The sequence below is a fragment of the Microtus oregoni genome, unplaced genomic scaffold (genome assembly GCF_018167655.1).
Source record: "Microtus oregoni isolate MIOR12 unplaced genomic scaffold, Mior012 000004F_ref0000308, whole genome shotgun sequence".
In the NCBI taxonomy this organism is placed as follows: Eukaryota; Metazoa; Chordata; class Mammalia; order Rodentia; family Cricetidae; genus Microtus; species Microtus oregoni.
This window is the reverse complement of record NW_024543063.1, coordinates 45,075,538-45,094,220: the sequence shown is the minus strand read 5'-3', so window position 1 is coordinate 45,094,220 and position 18,683 is coordinate 45,075,538. Positions and strand designations below refer to the sequence as shown.

General features: G+C 41.9%; 1 protein-coding gene across 4 annotated transcripts in view; it reads right to left on the bottom strand.

Moving 5' to 3' along the window:
* Nucleotides 1-18,683, bottom strand: part of Pdpr (pyruvate dehydrogenase phosphatase regulatory subunit) — a 37,158-nt gene that overhangs the window by 8,334 nt on the left and 10,141 nt on the right. The window contains exons 3-16 of one of the 4 annotated variants that reach the window (XM_041649789.1): nucleotides 18,427-18,560; nucleotides 16,926-17,007; nucleotides 16,670-16,833; nucleotides 15,662-15,783; nucleotides 14,825-14,942; nucleotides 13,678-13,827; nucleotides 12,472-12,664; nucleotides 9,618-9,742; nucleotides 8,263-8,418; nucleotides 7,493-7,626; nucleotides 6,249-6,397; nucleotides 5,545-5,657; nucleotides 3,522-3,616; nucleotides 2,271-2,360 (exon numbers count right to left, since the gene is read on the bottom strand). In XM_041649789.1, coding sequence (XP_041505723.1) covers nucleotides 2,271-2,360; nucleotides 3,522-3,616; nucleotides 5,545-5,657; nucleotides 6,249-6,397; nucleotides 7,493-7,626; nucleotides 8,263-8,418; nucleotides 9,618-9,742; nucleotides 12,472-12,664; nucleotides 13,678-13,827; nucleotides 14,825-14,942; nucleotides 15,662-15,783; nucleotides 16,670-16,833; nucleotides 16,926-17,007; nucleotides 18,427-18,560 — 1,825 coding nt within the window. Of the gene's footprint in view, nucleotides 1-2,270; nucleotides 2,361-3,521; nucleotides 3,617-5,544; nucleotides 5,658-6,248; nucleotides 6,398-7,492; nucleotides 7,627-8,262; nucleotides 8,419-9,617; nucleotides 9,743-12,471; nucleotides 12,665-13,677; nucleotides 13,828-14,115; nucleotides 14,122-14,824; nucleotides 14,943-15,661; nucleotides 15,784-16,669; nucleotides 16,834-16,925; nucleotides 17,008-18,426; nucleotides 18,561-18,683 lie in introns of those variants that run through there. The other 3 variants (XM_041649790.1, XM_041649791.1, XM_041649792.1) reach the window with 3 other exon arrangements.

Sequence of the window (18,683 nt, the reverse complement as noted above, 5' to 3'; positions counted from 1 at the left end):
GCACGCCTTTAATCCCAGCACTCGGGAGGCAGAGGCAGGCGAATCTCTGTGAGTTCGAGGCCAGCCTGGTCTACAAGAGCTAGTGCCAGGACAGGAACCACAAGCTACAGAGAAACCCTGTCTCGAAAATCAAAACAAAAAACTTTGACCTCCAGCATGTACTATGACACAGCCCCTCCCCCAAACATACTGCCTAAATTAAATAGTTCGTTGTAGTGTAAGACAGGAAGCCTATACGGTGGGTACAAGCCCAGGTTGATACAAGACAGAGTTTGAGGCCGGTTTGGGCTACAAAGCCAGACCTGGTCCTGGGGGATGGGAGATGGGGAGGTAGCATGGTCAAAGGACAAAGATATGACCAAAAACTCCAAAGGAAACACCTAGTATGACTTGTTGTGTGAAACCTACTTCCTTGAGTGATGGAATATAAAAACTATACAAGGAAATCCCAGGACACAGGAAGGAAGACAGATTTCAGAAAGTGATGTGGCTGGACAGTGTAGCACATGTCTTTAATCCCAGCACTCAGAGGCAGAAGCAAGAGGTCTCTGAAAGTTCAAGGCCAGACTGTTCTATATTGTGAGGCTCAGGACAGTCAGAGCTATATTGGGAGACCCTATCTTTTTTTTAATTTTATTTATTTATATTTTATGTATGAGTGCTCTACATGTACACTTGCATGCCAGAAGAGGACATCAGATCCCATTAGAGATGGTTATGAGTCAACATGCAGTTGCTGGGAATTAAACTTAAGATCTCTGGAAGAGCAGTCAGTGCTTTTAACCTCTGAGCCATCTCTTCAGCCCCTGTGAGACCCTGTCTTAATGAAACAAAAAACAAACAAAAAAAGTGGTATGAATGATGGGGAGATTGCTCAGCAGTTAAAAGCACTTGTGCTTCCAAAACTTCATCAAGTCACCACTACCTGTGAGTCCACTTCCAGGGAATCTCACACCCTCTTCTGGCCTTCTCAGGTCCCTGCACACATATGTGCAACACACAGAAATTAAGGTACATTTACATACATTTGAAAATAAAAAAAAATCATAACGTGTGTGTGTTGGGAGGGGAAGATGTGAGGCCTGGGAGGGAACAGTAGTGAGCTTAGAGATGTCTTTATGGAAGAACATGCCAGGAAGAAAGCTAAACATTAGGCAGCAAAGCAGCAGCTTAGCTAGCCACGTTCCAAGACTAGCAGAAATGAGTGCTCCAGAAAAGACAGTCCAGTTTCAGAAGCAAGAAGGCAGATGATGATGGAAAGACTGTCAGCTCTGCAGACTGACTTTCAATTTCATTCTGCTTCATTCATAGGGAAGTTTAATTGTAACTGGCATAATCAGGCATATAGATGTGTGGTATACATCCATAACCCTAGCACTCAGGAGGTAGAGACACCAGGACATGAGTTCTAGGCTAGTCTGGGCTATAATACTGAGACCCCCCCAAGACCCATTAAAATAACAAAGTCATAAGCAGGTAACACCTTTAATCCCAGCACTGGGCAAACAGAGGCAGGCTGATCTCTGTGTTCGAGGCCAGCCTGGTCTATAGAACAAGTTCCAGGACTACAGAGGAACTCTATCTCAAATCAAACAAAAAGTAACTCAAAAAGTACTAAGAACTTTGCATATGCATCAAAATTATTGATTAGAAATTAGTTAAAATACTACTACTGCAGTAGGCTCTTGTTAGTTGATGGGAACTAATCAGATGAAGATGGTCAGTTTTTAATCTATAATTTCATAAGTTTTAAACTGAGAAAAATGTTAGTGTTTGACTTTTGGGCTGCTTCTACCTTCAAGTGCTGGGATTATGGGCATGTGCTACCATACATACCAGTTGATACAGTGCTGGAGATCAAATCAAGGATTTACATGCTAGTAAAACAGTCTACTGAGCTACATCCCCAGCCAAGTTTTTATTTTTTTAAATATTTAAACATTTTATTTCTCTTCCATGTACATGAGTGCTTTGCCTATATGCATGTGTACTGTGTGTGTCTGGTGCCCAAGGAGTTCAGAAGAGGGCAGCTTATTTCCCAGAACTAAGGATACAAGATGGTTGTGAGCTATCATGTGGATGCTGAGAAAGAATGTGGACATCCTGTGCTCCCTCAAATTCTTAGTTATAAAATGACGTCTCTCTTCAGCATTAACTGCTAAAAACGATAAACCCTCTTTCCTGGAGCCTACGCAGGACTTGTGGCAGTGCTAAAGAATTTTGGGAAACTGGTAGCCCTGCCCTGAAACAGGAAGACGGAGCCCTCTTACCTCTATGGGGATATACAGCATGAACCCCGGCTCTCCTGTGTGAGTCATGCTCATCACGCGGATCCCATTTGCATAGCCCACACTCATCTCCTGCAAAGAGAAAGCAAGCAGTCAGCACTCGTCCCTCATGCTAGTCAGGAGACTCAGTGCTGGGGGAACCCTGTCAGTGCCCACCCTGTTGAATCCTAACAGAGATATAGGCCAAGGAATGCATTTTGTCCTGAAAATGGAGCACAGCCTCCACATCTCCGCTTATGAATACTACCACTTCCAGTTTCAGGTAACCTGATAGTGAGAAGAGGTGGCATAGTTATTGCTAAGTACAAAATACTTTTCTTTACTAAATCTTGTTAATACACTTGGGTTAGCCAAGTAGTATCAATAACAAAGACTAATCAAAAGTCTTCTCTGGGAACTCTGCAAGCAAACTTTGGGCATCTGCCACACAAAGGATAATGCCCACAGAATACAATCCATCTACTCCGGGACAGAGATTCAGATCCTACGTTACAGCTGCTCAGCTGCCTTGAAAAGTTCACCGATAAAATTGTTGCTCCATGAAGAAAAGTGGTCCACCTGCGACAGCACTGAAACAAGTCTCACACAGAATTCTGACAAGAGATGGCATTTGTCAGGCAAAGGGTGTTACAAAAGAAGCAAAGAGTCTGACCTCAGTGGGCATTCATTTACCTTTATCTTTTCGTGTTCACTGTCCACATCTTACTTCAAAGTTTAATCCAACTGCTACAGAAACTAATAAACGTACAAATCTGACATTCAAATAAACTAAATATACTTCAAAGAATATCTTAGCCAGGCAGTAGTGGCGCATGCCTTTAATCCCAGCACTCGGTAGGCAGGGGCAGGTGGATGGATCTCTGTGAGCTCGAGACCAGCCTGGTCTACAGAGCAAGTTCCAGGACAGGTCCCAAAGCTACAGTGAAACTCTGTCTTGAAATACCCGCCCCTGCCTCAAAAAAAGAACCTCCCACCATTATAAAAGAAATAATCTCTAACATTTAAACAGAATTTCTGCTGCTAGGGTGTAGGTAGAGTGCTTGCCTAACATATATGGAGCCATTGGTTTGATTCTCAGCACCATATAAACCAAGTCCATACACACCTGCAATCCTAGCACTTGGGCAAGATCAGAAGGACAAAGTCATCCTCAGTTATGTAACAAGTTGGAGACCAGCATGCACTACATGAGATTCCCATCACAAACAATAAATTTAGATTACTAGCACCTACCTTGCAGAACAGAGTTGGAAAGTGGTCTGGAGTCATAGGGGCATAAGACAACTCAGATAGCACATCCACAGCCCGAGGGCCAATCAGATTGAGGGCTATATGGAAAAGAACAAGAGATGTCCAGCTTCTCCAGGGGAACAGTTGAGCCAGCGCAAAAGGTCTCTTCCTTTGTTTCTTTACCTACTACTGTGATAAAATACACTGGCAAAAGCAACTTAAAGGAGTAATTTTAGTTCACAGTTCAAAGTCAGTCCATCATATCAGGTAGTCAAAAGCATCAGAAGCATGAAACAGTTGGTCACATGACATCTGTAATTGGGAAACAGTGACAAATGAACCCTGATGACTGCTTAATTCACTTTCTCCATTTATACAATACAGGCACCACATCAGGGAATGGTGCCACACACGGTGGGTGGTTCCTTCTACCTCAATTGATATTGCAATTCACCACAGGCATGTAGATTTCTCTCCCAGGTGATTCTAGATTTTGTCAAATTGGCATTAACACTAACCATCGCATCCACCTAGGACGTGGCCTAGAGCTGGTGAGGTTTACAAGGTCCCTTTACTTAGGGACCTGAGGTTCAACGGCAAGTCCCTGGGCTCAGGCACACACCTCTGCTGACAGACTGCGAAATGCAGCTGCTGACTGATTGGCAGGTGTGAAGAGCCTGGCTAGTGTGGTTTTTCTCCCAAGCTGATAGGAAGGACATATTTTATAGTCTCCTCTGCAATGAGATTAGGGTCATAAGACCAAGGCCTAGCCAAGAGGACACTTCCAGGGCTGGCCATAAGCAAGTACTGTAAAGTTCTCTTTCCCTCCTACGTGGCAGATTGGATAGCCCCAATCCCAAATCAGTACCTGGAGAACTGTCTACCCACACTAGACAGAATTACACGTGAGTGGCCTAGTTTAAGACTGTTAAACCAACCAGTGTTTAAGACTGTTCTGTACGGTGCTAGAGAGGTGGCTTAGAGGTTAAGAGCACTGACTGCTCTTCCAAAGGTCCTGAGTTCAATTCCCAGCAACCACATGGTGACTCACAACCATCTGTAATGAGATCTGGTGCCTTCTACTGGCCTATAGGATAGATGTAGGCAGAATATTATATACATAATAAACAAAAAATCTTAAAAAAAAAAGACTGTTCTGTAGTGTAACAAGCGAGAAGCACACAATTAATCATAATTACTACTAATGAGAATGAAGGCCTGGGTGAGATGAATGGGTTCAAATAGATGAATGCAAGTCAGTTTTCTCCTTCCACCATGTGCCTCCCAGGGATGGAACTCAAAAAAAAAAAAAGGTCAATCAGTCAATTATAAAAAAAAAAAAAAAAAAAAAGGCTTGTTTTCCTTTAAAGATAGAGGGGGAAGTGTGGGAATTGGTGTTTCGAGACAGGGATTCTCTGTATAATGCTCTGGCCGTCCTGGAACTTGTTTGTATATCAGGCTGACCTCAGGCTCAGAGAGATCCATCAACCTCTACCTCCCAAGTGTTAGGATTTAAGGTGTGCATACTTTATGCACATGGGGTTTTGCATATATCTGCGCACTACATGTATGCAGTGCCAGTGGAAGCCAGAAGAGAACGCTGGATGTGAGATGCCACATGGATGCGAGTAAGTGAACCAGGTGCTCTGGAAGAACAGCCAGTGCTCTTAACAGGCATCTCTCCCCAGCCTCAAAGGTATTTTTATTTTTACAACTATGGGTGTTTTGCTTTCATGAATGATATGTACCACACATACGCAAGCACACATGGAGTGCCGAGAGAGGGCATCGGATCCTCTGAAACAGGGATTACAAGCAGTTGTGAGCTGTTCCATGGGTGTTGGAAACAGAATCCTTGGTCCTCTACAAGAACAGAAAGTGCTCTTAACTGCTGAACTTCAGCCCTAGAATGTCTCTTTAACACTAATTCTGATTCTCATTTGTAAAAGTCAGATATAATGTATATGTAATACAGAATACAATCTATATCTGCTTCTTTACTGTCTGACCACAGAAGGCTGATTACCTGTGTATTTCCAGGTGACATCCTCCAGCAGCAAGTTGCTGTCTTTCGGCATGTATTTGTTAAGCCAGGCCCAACAGTGGACCTGCTGGTCAGTTGGAGAGATCATGAAGAAACTGAAAATGAGATTCCCCCCATAAAAAAATAGTCAAAACCAAAAGGCCAAAGAAGAATCAGGACCAATCAAGTTCTCGTGTAGTTTCAGAGTCCCACAGAAAACACTCTTGGAAATAATCTCTTACCTTTCAAGGAGGGCTATTTCACCATTCTAGATTCTATACCAATAATGGCAAAATTACACAGACTTATTAACATTCATAAAGAATACTCTCCTATTAGTAGGAGATACGTCTACACCCAGTTTTACTACATAATTTCTGTTTTTGTTTCATGTTCTTGGACAGTCTCACTTTATAGACCAAGCTAGCCCAGAACTCGTCATGTAACCCAAGTTGGCCTTATACTTGTAAACCTGCTTCAGACCCCTGACATTATAGGTATGAGCCACACACCTAAAAAGAGTTTCTTCTTTCCGTTTGCCTTTGCTGATTTATTTATAGCTGCCTAATGATTAAGATGGGAGTTTATGAAATAGGTTCTGAGTCCCTAGGACTTTGGGCTCCAGAGAAGCATTGAGTGCTCTGCTTCCAGAGCCCTTAAAGTATCAGTTTAATGGAGGGAGCAGAAGGGATGGAAGCTCAGCTCACCTGCGTTTGTTCAGGCGTGCAATGCTGCAGTCATTTTCGTACCCTCCATACTCGTTAAGCATGCCAGTATGCACAATGTGGCCTACGGGCACATCCAGGTCATTGGAGAAAAGGTACTGGAGACTTTCTAATGCCTGGTCCCCAGTGGACTGTAAGAAAGGGGTCAGGCAAGGACAGTAAACACAGGATCACCCAACAGCATAACCATCCAGAATTGCACCTTGCTGAGAAAATTCAGTGACACAACACCCACATGACATTAGCAAGTTTACTGTTCTGTAAGAAGCCATGAGCAAAGTTAACATTCAGTACTTAAGATAAATGGGACATTCTAGGGGAATTAAAAACTATGTTATAGGACCTAAAATTTATGAAAAATACAATTATACAGATAAACCGCTAAAATAATCTAGAGTTTTTTCAGAATCAGTTTTTTTTTAATTTTTATTTTATATGCATCGGTGTAAAGATCCTAAGTTACAGACAGTTGTGAGCTGCCATGTAGGTGCTGGGAATTGAACCCGTGTCCTCTGGAAGAGCAGTCTGTGCTCTTAACCACTGAGCCATCTCTCTAGCCCCTGAATCAGTTTTAAAATAGCAGCTGAAAAATAGGCATTTGGGGGCTAGAGAGATGGCACAGTGGTTACGAGAACTGACTGTTCTTCCAGGATTTGAGTTCAATTCCCAGCACAGAGGGCAGCTCACAACCATCTATAACTACAGTCTCATGGGATTCGGTGAGCCTCTTCTGGTGTGCAGATTCACATGCAGATAGAACACTCATATATATAAACTTATCTTTGCTGGGCAGGTGGCACTCAGGAGGCAAAAACAGGCAGATCTCTGAATGAGAGGTCAGCCTGGTCTAAGAGCGAGTTCTAAGACAGCCAGGACAACACAGAAAAACCCTATCTCAAAAAAAAACAAGAAAAACAAAATAGGCATTTAGGGGCTGGAGAGGTGACTCAGCAGTTAAGAGTACTAGCTGTTCTAGAGAACCTGGGTCAATTCCCAGCACACACTTGGCAGTTCACACATCTGTAACTCCAATCCCAGGGGACTCCAGTGCCCTCTTCTGGCTTTGTCAGGCACTGCGTACACATGGTGCATAGATATCCATTCAAACAAAATGACCATACACATGAAATTAAAAAAAAAAAAATACATGAAAAAAGAAAATAAAAACAAGCATTCAATAAGTAGGAAATGTTTCCCACCCTGCTGTTTTGTTCCCAAATACTTACAGTGATTTCAAACTTTGTGAAAGAAGACATGTCAATGACACACACAGCTTCCTTACAGCACTTCACTTCAGACTCCACAATATCAAACCAGTCTGGCTTGTAGAAAGTCTTGCTCTGTTCCAAGGCAAGAAGGTCTACGAAATAGGAAAAAACAAGGTGGGAAGAAAGAGTTTTGATACTGAAGAATCCCCCATATATTTTGTCATGGCCTACAAGACTTTGTTTTTTAACTCTCCCAGGAATATATTCTAGCTATATGCACTTACTAATTACCAGTTTTAAAAAGGGGTATAGAAGGAATTGATTCAGTAGTTAAAGTGCCTATGCAAGCAGGAAGACCTGAGTTTGAGACATACAGTCACAGTCACTCACACACACACACACACACACACACACACACACACACACACACAGCTAGCTATAGCAGTGGACTCCTATAATTCCAGCATTCCTGGCCAGTCAGTTTAGGCAATCAGTGAGATCCAGGTTCAGTGAGAAAATCTGTCTGAAAATCTGAAAAAGTGAGATGGAGAACAATAGAGAAAACACTCAACATCAATGTCTGGTCAAATCAAGAGTTCACATACACCTAGATACACATTCATACAACACACACACACACATGAAGCCAAGTGTGGTAGCTTATGCCTATAATCCCAGCTCTTAAGATGTTGAAATAAGAGAACTGATAAGGACTCAAAGCCAACCCGAAATACAAAGTTCTAGGCTAAAATGTGAGATTCTGTTTCAAAGAGACAGACACTTCTTACCCTTATTGGGTGGAACAAAGTACTTTGGTCTCTCAAATCCATGCTTCTCCATCCATCTGGCTCCTTGAGCATCTAGCCGGTCATAAAGAGGAGATGTACGTAACTGCCTCCCAGTCTGGAAGTCCCAACGGGGAACCTTCAGATCGTAAATCAGAGCTAGAACAGATTAAGCATAATCTGTCATCTGGGCCTGGCAGCACAGGTTTACAATCCCAGAGACCTGAGTGGTTAATGAACTCAAGGACTACCTGGGCCACTAAATGAGTTTCAGTCAAGCCAAGCCTGGGCAACTTGTGGTTCAAATTCCCATAGGCTCATATATTTGAATGTGAGGTCCCCAGCTGGTGGAACCGTTTTGGGAAGGATTAGGAGGTCTGGCCTTGTTGGAAGGTATGTCACTACGTATGGGTTTTGAGGTTTCAAAAGCTCACACCAGGCGCAGTGTCCCTCCTCTCTGCCTCCAACTTACAAATAACATGTAAGCTCTCAGCTATTGCTCTAGTACCAATCCTGCCTGCTGCCCTGCTCCTCACCGTATGGTCATGGACTCACCCCTCTGAAATGTAGGCATGCTCCCAGTTAAATGCTTTCTTTAATAAGTTTTCTTGGTCATAATGTCTCTTCTCAACAATAGCAAAGTAACTAGGGAAGTAACTTAGCAAGACCCTTGCTCAAAGTAAAAACTCAAAAACAAAGCAAAGATACGAGGCAGATATATACACTTGCCTAGCCTGCATGAGGTTATGGAGTTCAGTCCCCATACCATAAGAAAGAAAAGGTGGGAAAGGTGGGGTGGGGGTTGGAAGGACATCTTAGCAGTTTTAAGCACTGGCTGCCTTTCTAGAGAACTAGATTGAGGCAGTACTCAAGGTCAACTGAAAAGGGTGTTTTGCTAGCAACACACAGAACGGAACACTGCTGCGTACTAGCTGCAAATCCTATCCTACTTTCCTATTCCTAGAGGTAAGCATGGTCTAATAAACTGAAAACGTTCCTAAGGGTCAAATGGGGCATGAGTCCTATCCTCAGACCTGAAATAGCCACATGAGAAACCCAATTCAAAGCAGTTATTAGAGAGCTAAGGGAAAACCTTGAATGATAAAGCAGGCCACCTAAAAGATTGCTGGAGCCAAGCAGTGGTGGCACACACCTTTAATCCCAGCACTCGGGAGGTAGAGGCAGGTGGATCTCTGTGAGTTTGAGGACAGCCTGGTCTACAAGAGCTAGTTCCAGGACAGACTCCAAAGCTACAGAGAAACCCTGTCTTGGGGGAAAAAATTAAAAAAAAAAAAAAGAGAGAGAGAGAGAGAGAGAGATTGCTGAGTGCAATATAATTAGAATAAAGGTACACTTACGCATGACTTCCATGACCCGGTGGCGCAGAAAAGTGCGGCTGCTCTGGAGGGTTCCAAAGCGCTGCAAGTCCAATTCCCAGACATTTTCAGAGGGATAACCATAGACCATCCACTCAGCAAGGAACCTGTTTAGATGGAGACGAAAAGCTGTTGGGCCTCAGATAAACAATTCAAATAATATAATACAAATCAAGAAGCAATGGAAGTGGGCTGAAGAGATGGCCCTGCATTTAAGAGCACTGGCTGCTCTTCCAGAGAACCTGGGTTTAATTCCCAGCACTCACATGGCAGCTCACAACTGTCTGTCACACAAACATATATGCAAGGAAAACACCAATGCACATAAATAAATTTTAAAAAAAGAACCAATGGAATCAAGAATCTTTGTTGTCACCGAAGTTGAGCAAATCTGGGCAATTTCCTTACATTTTCTAAAATGAACAAACATGGATGCAAGTACTGTTGTCATAGAAACACTATAAGGCTTTTTTGTTTTTTTGTTTTGTTTTTTTTTTTTTGAGTCAGGGTCTCTATACATAGCCCTGGCTGTCCTGGAACTCACTATGTAGACCAGGCCTCAGACCGACAGAAATCTACCTGCCTCTGCTTCACAAGTGCTGGGATTACAGGGGAGTACCACCACATCCAGCTTTTGAAGTTTTTTTTTAATTTATGTGTATGAATGCTTTACCTGCATATATATATATACACATGCATACATACACTAACAAAAACAGAACAAAACAAAACAAAAAACCCTGGTGCTTGCAGAGGCCGGAAGAGAGCACTGGATCTGATGGGACTAGAATTACAGATGGTTATAAGCTGCCATGTTGGTGCTGGAACTGAAGCCTAAGTCCTTTGGAAGAGCAGGTGTGCTCTTCACTGCTGAGCCATCTCTCTAGCCTCACTATGAAGATTTTAACTCTAATAATAGAACCTCTTAGAGCAAGTTTAAGATATAAGTCATATCTATAAGGATATTTATAGCTGTTTTGTTTTCTTATAAATAGTCACCTGGAGTATTACATAGTTATCTCACCAACTCTTTGTTCCAATTGTTTCTTGTAACTTTTCTGAGACTTTTTTTTTTCTTGGTTTTTCGAAACAGGGTTTTTCTGTAGCTTTGGACCCTGTCCTGAAACTAGCTCTTATAGACCAGGCTAGCCTCGAACTCACAGAGATTCGCCTGCCTCTATCTCCCAAGTGTTGGGATTAAAGACGTGCACCACCACTGCTCATAATGAGCCATTTGTTAAGTCACTCAAAAATACTGACTTCATGATTTAATCATTTATTTATTTATTTATTTATTTGGTTTTTCGAGACAGGGTTTCTCTGTAGCTTTGGAGTCTGCCCTGGAACTTGCTCTGAAAATCAGGCTGGACTCGAACTCATAGAGATCCACCTGTTGCTGCCTCCCAGAGTGCTGGGAGTAAAGATGTCTGCCATTGCCCAGCTCATTTTTTTAAAGATTTATTTATTTAATATGCATACAGTATTCTGACCAGAAGAGGGCACCAGATCTCATTACAGATGCTGTGTGAGCCACCATTCATTTCCTGGGAAGTAAACTCAGGACCACAGGAAGAGCAGCCAGTGCTCTTAACCACTGAGCCACCTCTCCAGCCTGAGTTGTTGGGTTTTTAAAAACAGTTACTTACTTGTTTTTTTCTTTTTGGTTTTTCAAGACAAGACTTCTCTGTGTAACTACCCTGGCAGTCCTGGAATTCAATCTATAGATCAGGCTGATCTGGAACCCCACAAGTGCTGCGATCAAAGGCATGCACCACCATGCCCGGCCCGGTTTCTCACTCTTAACCCAGGCTATCCTCAAACTCACTGCAATCCTGTCCCTCAGTCTCCTAGGATTACAAGCATGTGCCACCAGATCAATCTGATTAACTTCCTCCCAAGATCTGGGATTGTAGGATGCAGCAAGGACAACAAATCACCTATTTTTAAGTGTGTGGCTCAGTGGAATTAAGTACATCTGCACTACTGTGTAACTACAACCACAATCCATTTCTAGGACTCATTTCATCTTGCAAAACTGAAACACCAGACCTATCAAATAGTAACTCCCCACCTTCTCTTCCCCTAGCAAATACTATTTTTCATTCTGCTTCTAGGACTACTCTAAGTACCCCTCATAAATGTACAGTATTTGTATCCTTCTGTGACTGGCTTATTTTTTATTTTAAACAAGGTCTCACCATGTAGCCTTGGCTGGCCTGGAGCTCTCTTCATGGATCAGACTGGCCTCAAATTTACAGACTTCTACCTGCCTCTGCCTCCCCAGATTGGATTAAAAGCGGGTGACACCATCCCTAGCTGATTTTTTTTAAATAAGGTTTCTCTGTGTAGCTTTGGGAACCTGTTCTGGAACTTGCTCTGTAAACCAGGATGGCCTCAAACTCAGAGATCCGCCTGCTGGGGTTGAAGGTGTGCACCACCACCACCCAGCCCTAGCTGATTTTTATAAGTACCTATTTTTAAACTAAAATTTTAATTGCCTATGCTGAATACCTATTTCATTTACCATACCTAGCTATTTCTAACCTTATATGATCAAAACACTAACATTTGTTACAGCTGAAAAGTTAAAAGAAAAAAATTTCACAGGTTCTGTGATTAACTAAATGACTGAGTTCCCAAAATATTTTATACAGTAACATTTATGGAATGCAAGGAAACTCTCCAAAGTAATTAATTTGAAGATAACAACTCAAAAATGTTTATTATTATTAACATTACTATCTGGTCACAGAACATATTAACAACAAGTAACCTGAAAGGGAAGAACCTGGCAAGCTAAGGTGTCCATAGGTGACTCTATGGAAAAAAGACTTACTTTCCAGCTCCTCCACCCAACGACAGGCCAGCAGAGTTCATCCCTGCCAGGACAAAGTAGCCCTGTACTACAGGAGACTCGCCCATGATGCACTTCATGTCTGGTGTGAAGGTCTCAGGGCAATTCACCAACTTCAAAATCTCCAGAGTCTCCAATACTGGCATCCTACGCAGGAGGGAACTCAACAGGGGCTCTGAGCAATCAAAACAAACCCAAACAGAGTCCTCACCTTTAGGGAATAAAATTTTTTAAAGTTCTTATAGTTTTTACTCCTTCCAAAAAAATCTTTTAGGGAAGACTTTTCTAAGAGTCATTTGGTCAGTTATGAGAAAGAAGAAAGTTTGGTGGAATTACAGAACACAACTACAAAATGCCTGGCATTCAGAGTAAGAAAAGCCACACTTTTCAAAGGCAAGGCGCTTCAGAACATAAAGTAATACATGAGGTTACACACAGGCAGTGATCTCAAAGGGTCAGGGTGTCGGGAAAAGGTCTTACAGACCACCTAATGTTTCCATGAAAGACAGTGTTTCCTACATGAGACAGACGTACAAACAAGTGTGCACCTTGTTCTATACTATCTCTGGCCACTGTTCCATGTGGCAGCAGTAATACATGGAAACAGGAGTAACTGGTTGATGGGCACAGGGTTTAAAGTTTCCCCTAAGCAGCAGCTTATTTTAAAAGTCCATCAAGGATGAGAAATGGGTATCTTTTCATACCCTTTCAATTTATAACCATGTAACTACAATAATTATTTAATAAAGACAATTAAAGTGATTTAAAGACTTAATAAAGACCATATTACCAAAAAAAAATCTACTTTCACAATCTCCTGCCTCAGCCTTCCACATGCTGTGATTACTTGCAGGCACATATCACCATACCTGGCTAATAGTTCAGCTTCGTAAAAACCTCTTCAATTTCATAAGTCTTACCAAAAGAAGGTCCCCTTCTAAAGTATCAACAGCAATTTAAGTAAATGATGAGTCAAAAGTTCATTAAACAAGACTGTAGACCCCTGAGTCCAACCAGTACCCACATCCTTAGATCAGGTAAACTCTAGACTATTTTTCATGATTACTATTGTGCTTCCTGGAGTTGTCTTAAAGATAAACAAAAAACTATTCATGAAAATGCCTTTAAAAAAATGTAACATTTTTGAAAAGTAGAAAGCATTTTGTTATTATAGTTTACTTCACATACCGAAGTGATCCCAATCTTCCCTCAGGTTCTGAATTTCCAACTGGTTCTTGCCCTCAGTGAAAATAGGTTTTGGGTTCTTCTCAAAGCCTCCAGACAATATGCCACCCTGCCAGTTCCTGATGTAAATTCTTCCATCAGCATCCACAATAGCTGAAGAGAAATGACAAGGAAGTAGAGTAAGGAGAAAAACAGGGATTAGAAACCAGCCAGATTCTGAGATGAAGAGAGAAAGAAAACACTCATGAATGACTTTACTAACAGCCCAGCATGCAATAAATACAGTTATCCATTAGTTTTAAAATACCATTGGAGGTCATGAGGAAGAATTACAGAGAAGGTAGTTTCTCCAATTATCCCAAACATGACTGGGAACCTAAAAGTTTTGCCAATACTTCACAACCAAACTATATTAAAAGTTTGGTTTTAATAAAGACTTACTTTCCAGCTCCTAGCCAAAGTCTAACAGGAATGGGAGGCGCAGAGTTCATTCTCTGAAAAGGTTATCAAAAGCCTTCTAAGATAGGTATGCCTGTCTCTGCCTCCACGCACATAAAGTTTCATGCCAGCCAGGACTATACAATGAGACCTTGTCTCAAGATATAAAATAAAACCAGGCAGCGGTGGCACACGCCTTTAATCACAGCACTCAGGAGGCAGGGGAATCTGAGCTTGAGGCCAGCCTGTTCAACAGAGTGAGTTCCAGAACAGCCTGGGCAATACAGAAACCTTGTCTCAAAAAACCAAAAATAAAACAAAACAAAGCCCACCCTTTCCCCTTCAGTGGTTTGTAACCATTAAATTAAGCATATAGCCTACCTATACCCTTCTACAACTGACACCATTCAAAGGCAAAAGGCAAAAGTGATATTCCAAAATTCTCAATGACCTCTATTAGGACTTAAATTAGCTTATAAGACAACAACAACAAAAATAAACAAAAAATTGTTTAATGACATGTTCATTTTGGCCATCTTTTCCTAAGACATAATCAAAGGAAAGTTAAAACTGGATCCACCTCCCTGTAACACGTTCCAGAAAAGAAAAAATTCCTCTAGGCATAATGTGTCCTTAATGAAAAGTCTTCCTTTCAAAGGACATCAGCAAAGAGATAATATTAAAAAAAAAAAAAAAAAGTACAAGTCCTCACTTGGTGTGTTGCTCTGCAGAGGGGTATCCCAGGGACGAGTCAGAAGGTAGAAGTGTTCACAGGCATGTAGCGGGATACTAACCGGCTCCTCGTTGGACAGACCCAGCTCGTATGCCCACTGCAATGGACAATTTGTAGGTGGGAAGAGGAACAGAAACACAAATGAGCAAGTTCAGCCTCTTGAACTAATTTCAAGTGGCCTGAGCGCTCCTACTGCAATGTCAGGCACGGGAAGTAAAGTTCAGCCTGCCCTATCTAGTTCAATTATTTCAACAGTGAGCAATGCTGTACTTTTTAAAGCATAAAATTATCTTTTCAATGAAAAGATGGATTTCCTAGTCAAAAGAAGCCCTCTAAATATAATGTCGGGCATCAGCTAGAAACCCCAAACACCAACCATTAAATGCACGATCTGTAGCAGAAAGTATTCCAACATCTGCTTTAGACTGCAGAGTAGAGAACAAGTGACCACTCTGCCTCAGAAGTAGAAGCAGCTTACGTTCTAGAAACTGGATCCATTGTTCTGATTTATATTTGAGTTTTTAAAATGAATTGTAACATCATAAAAATTTAGCTCTAAAACCATGATTCATGCTAATGCCTATTTGGTGGTCTTCTACTAGGATGGCACTACTTTAACCCCGTGTGGAGAGCTGCCTGGATCTGTAAACTAAGAATAGGTTTCTGGTTTAGAACACAATTCTGGATTGTATTCCTAGTCCACATAAGCAGTGTAATGCCTGGTGTCTCTTTAACCAGTAAAACGACAATCTTATATCTCTACACAAAAACTCCAAGTTAAACCAAGTCAAAAACTTAGTGCCGTGGTCAACCTACCTGACCAGCACAGTTGACAAAATACTGGCATTCAATCTGTCCTTTATCTGTCTCCACACCAGTAACTCGACCTTTTTTGATCAATACATGAAGAACACTTGTCCGATCATAAATCTGAACACCTGTTCCAAAATGAAGAAAAAGAAGGCAAGTTATTAGTGGGCAGTGGTGGGCACACCTTTAACCCCAGCACACCAAGGCAGAAGCACGAAGATCTCTGAGTTTGCGACCAGCCTGTTCTACAGAGCAAGTTCCAGGACAGCCAGAGCTACACACAGAAACCCTGGGGGGGGGGGGGGGGGGGGGCGCACAAATTATTTGATGTTACAGAATTAAGGTCTCTGAAGCAGAATCTCTGCTCCAAAGGGGCACGGGAAAAACAGGGTCAGTACTTAAACAAACAAAACCTCGGCAAAGTATGATGCCGTACCCATGTAATTCCAGTACTTAGGAGTCTGAGATCTGGCTACATGGCAAGTTCCAGGACAGCCTGAACTAATAGTGAAACCCTACTTAAAAAAAAAAAAAAATCAAAGGCAAGGAATATAGGTTAGTAGTAGAACACCTACCTGCCTGGCAAAAGCCCTGTGTTCAATCCCCAGCACTATAATGAATCATAAAGTATATGTAACACTCTAGACAGTAGTAAGTCTTTTTCTGATTTACTCTGGATCACATTTAAGCTATAGATTAAACTACCAAATTTTTCTCTAGCCTTGGCACTTCTCAAGTTCAGTGGCAGGGGCTCTCATAAGTCTGATGTGTATGAATCAACACAAGTAGCTCCTTGGAACAACAACAACAAAAATTAACTCTAAGAAAAATATTCAATGGATCAACTGAAAAACACACTACAGTGATCAAAACAAGAAAACTGAATATCCCAATGAAGATGCTTTCTCCATGCCTGAGCTGGTGGTGTTCCCTACCATGATACGCTTTCCAAATCCATGCAAATGATAGTAACAACAAAAACAAATAAACAAATAAATAAAAAGACCCACTTACCATTCTGGGAGGCAGCACTTGCCAGGGCAAGAGCCACATCAGCAGAGGACACCACTGCATCCTCGGGAACATGCATGGCCCCCACCAGATCGTGCACATTGAGGAGAGGGTGAAGTTCAGCCACTTTCTTCGGGGAGATGATCTCAGAAGGGATACCTACAACACTGCCACAAAACACAAGGGGACAAAGACATTCATGGGCTCTGTGACAGAGTCAAGTGGGTAAAGTCAGGACGGTGTCTAGTCTCTTACATACTTCAGCCTTGAGCTGATGCGCTTCAGAGAGATCAACCGGTCTTGAGTTTGGGCCAGAGAGATTGAGCCTGTCCTTAAGTACCCTGTAAGAAAAGTCAATCAAGTGATCAGTCCAGTGGGATCCACTAGATTTATAGGTTAGACCTGCTATAATCCTAGTGCTTCTACTTAATATCCTTGAGTAAATGAATTTGCTCCCTTTGGGCTTCTAGCAAAATTTACAACACATCAGAGACATAACTGCTTTCAGCTCACACTGAGCTGAGCGTCAACTAGAATTCTAGCATATACAAAAGCACTCATGGGCTAGAGAGATGGCTCAGCGGCTGAGAGCACTGACTGCTCTTCCAGAGGTCCGGGTTCAATTCCCAGCACCCACATGGCAGCTAACAAGTGTCTGTGACTCCAAGATCTGACACCCTCATACGGACAAATGTGCAGGCGGGGCACCAATGTACATAAAATTAAAATAAGTAAGTAATTTAAAAAATAAGGCACTCATAATAATAACAAAAGTTACTATGTCTAAAAGTCTTACTAGGGCAAGAACTCATCTCTTTATTAGACAGTTTACCTCTTTCCTGTCTAGTCTTGGTGGAAGTACATTGTTTGGTAAAAGTCATTCATAACACTCATCACCAGAGCCGGGCAGTGGTGGCGCACGCCTTTAATCCCAGCACTTGGGAGGCAGAGACAGGTGGATCTCTGTGAGTTCGAGACCAGCCTGGTCTACAAGAGCTAGTTCCAGGACAGGCTCCAAAACCACAGAGAAACCCTGTCTTGAAAAACCAAAAAAAGGTTAAGAGCACTGACTGTTCTTCCATAGGTCCTGAGTTCAATTCCCAGCAACCCACATGGTGGTTCCCAACCATCTGTACTGACATCTGATGCCCTCTTCTGGCCTGCAGGCCTACATGGAGGCTGAACACTGTGTACATAGTAAATAAATGATTTAAAAAAAAAAAACATTCCACAGGAAAAACCAAAAAAAAATAAAAATAAAAAAACACTCATCACCAGAGAGTCAGATCCCCGCTCCTTCCCCAGTACAGCCAAAGAACAAACTGAGCTGAACTGTGATTTAACTGCTAAGACCTGAACATAAGTTCTTTTCCTTCTCTTGTTTAGGAGCTAAGTGCTACCCTTTTACTATATCTAAATGATTAAAATATATTTTTTAAATGGCCTAGGAAAACTTTCCTATCATGAAAATGATAGGATCTGAAGGCCCTAGGTTCAATCCCAAGCACTCCCACCAAAAAAAATAAAATACAAAAGTTATAGATTCTGAAAATGACTTGGGTTACTGAATGTAATTTCTTTTCTCTATAGGTAAAGTTGAAGGCAAGCTACATGACCTGCCCAAAGGAACACCCTGATTTGAGGCAAATTTTCAAACACAAGTCTTAATCACCAGATCCGATAAAGTAAAAGACCACACAGCAACTATGAGTAAGGATTTAAAGACAAGAAGACCAATAAACAGCAGATTACCTGCTTACCTGTTTGGATCCCTGTTTCTTGCTCTAACTGATGGTAGAGTTTGTTTGAATAGTCTGCCATCTTTTGTTCAATACTTGAATGCCTAGCAGTGCTTAGGATGCCAGCACAGAACCTTGTCGAGCCAGCAGCCAGCCTGCAGCACAGGAGCAAAATACTGTTAGAAAGGTTCACTTGTATCTACTGATATAAATTCAGGGTGCAGCACTAGAGAAGTTTCAGCAGGTTAAGAGCACTGGTTGTTCTCACAAAAGACCCA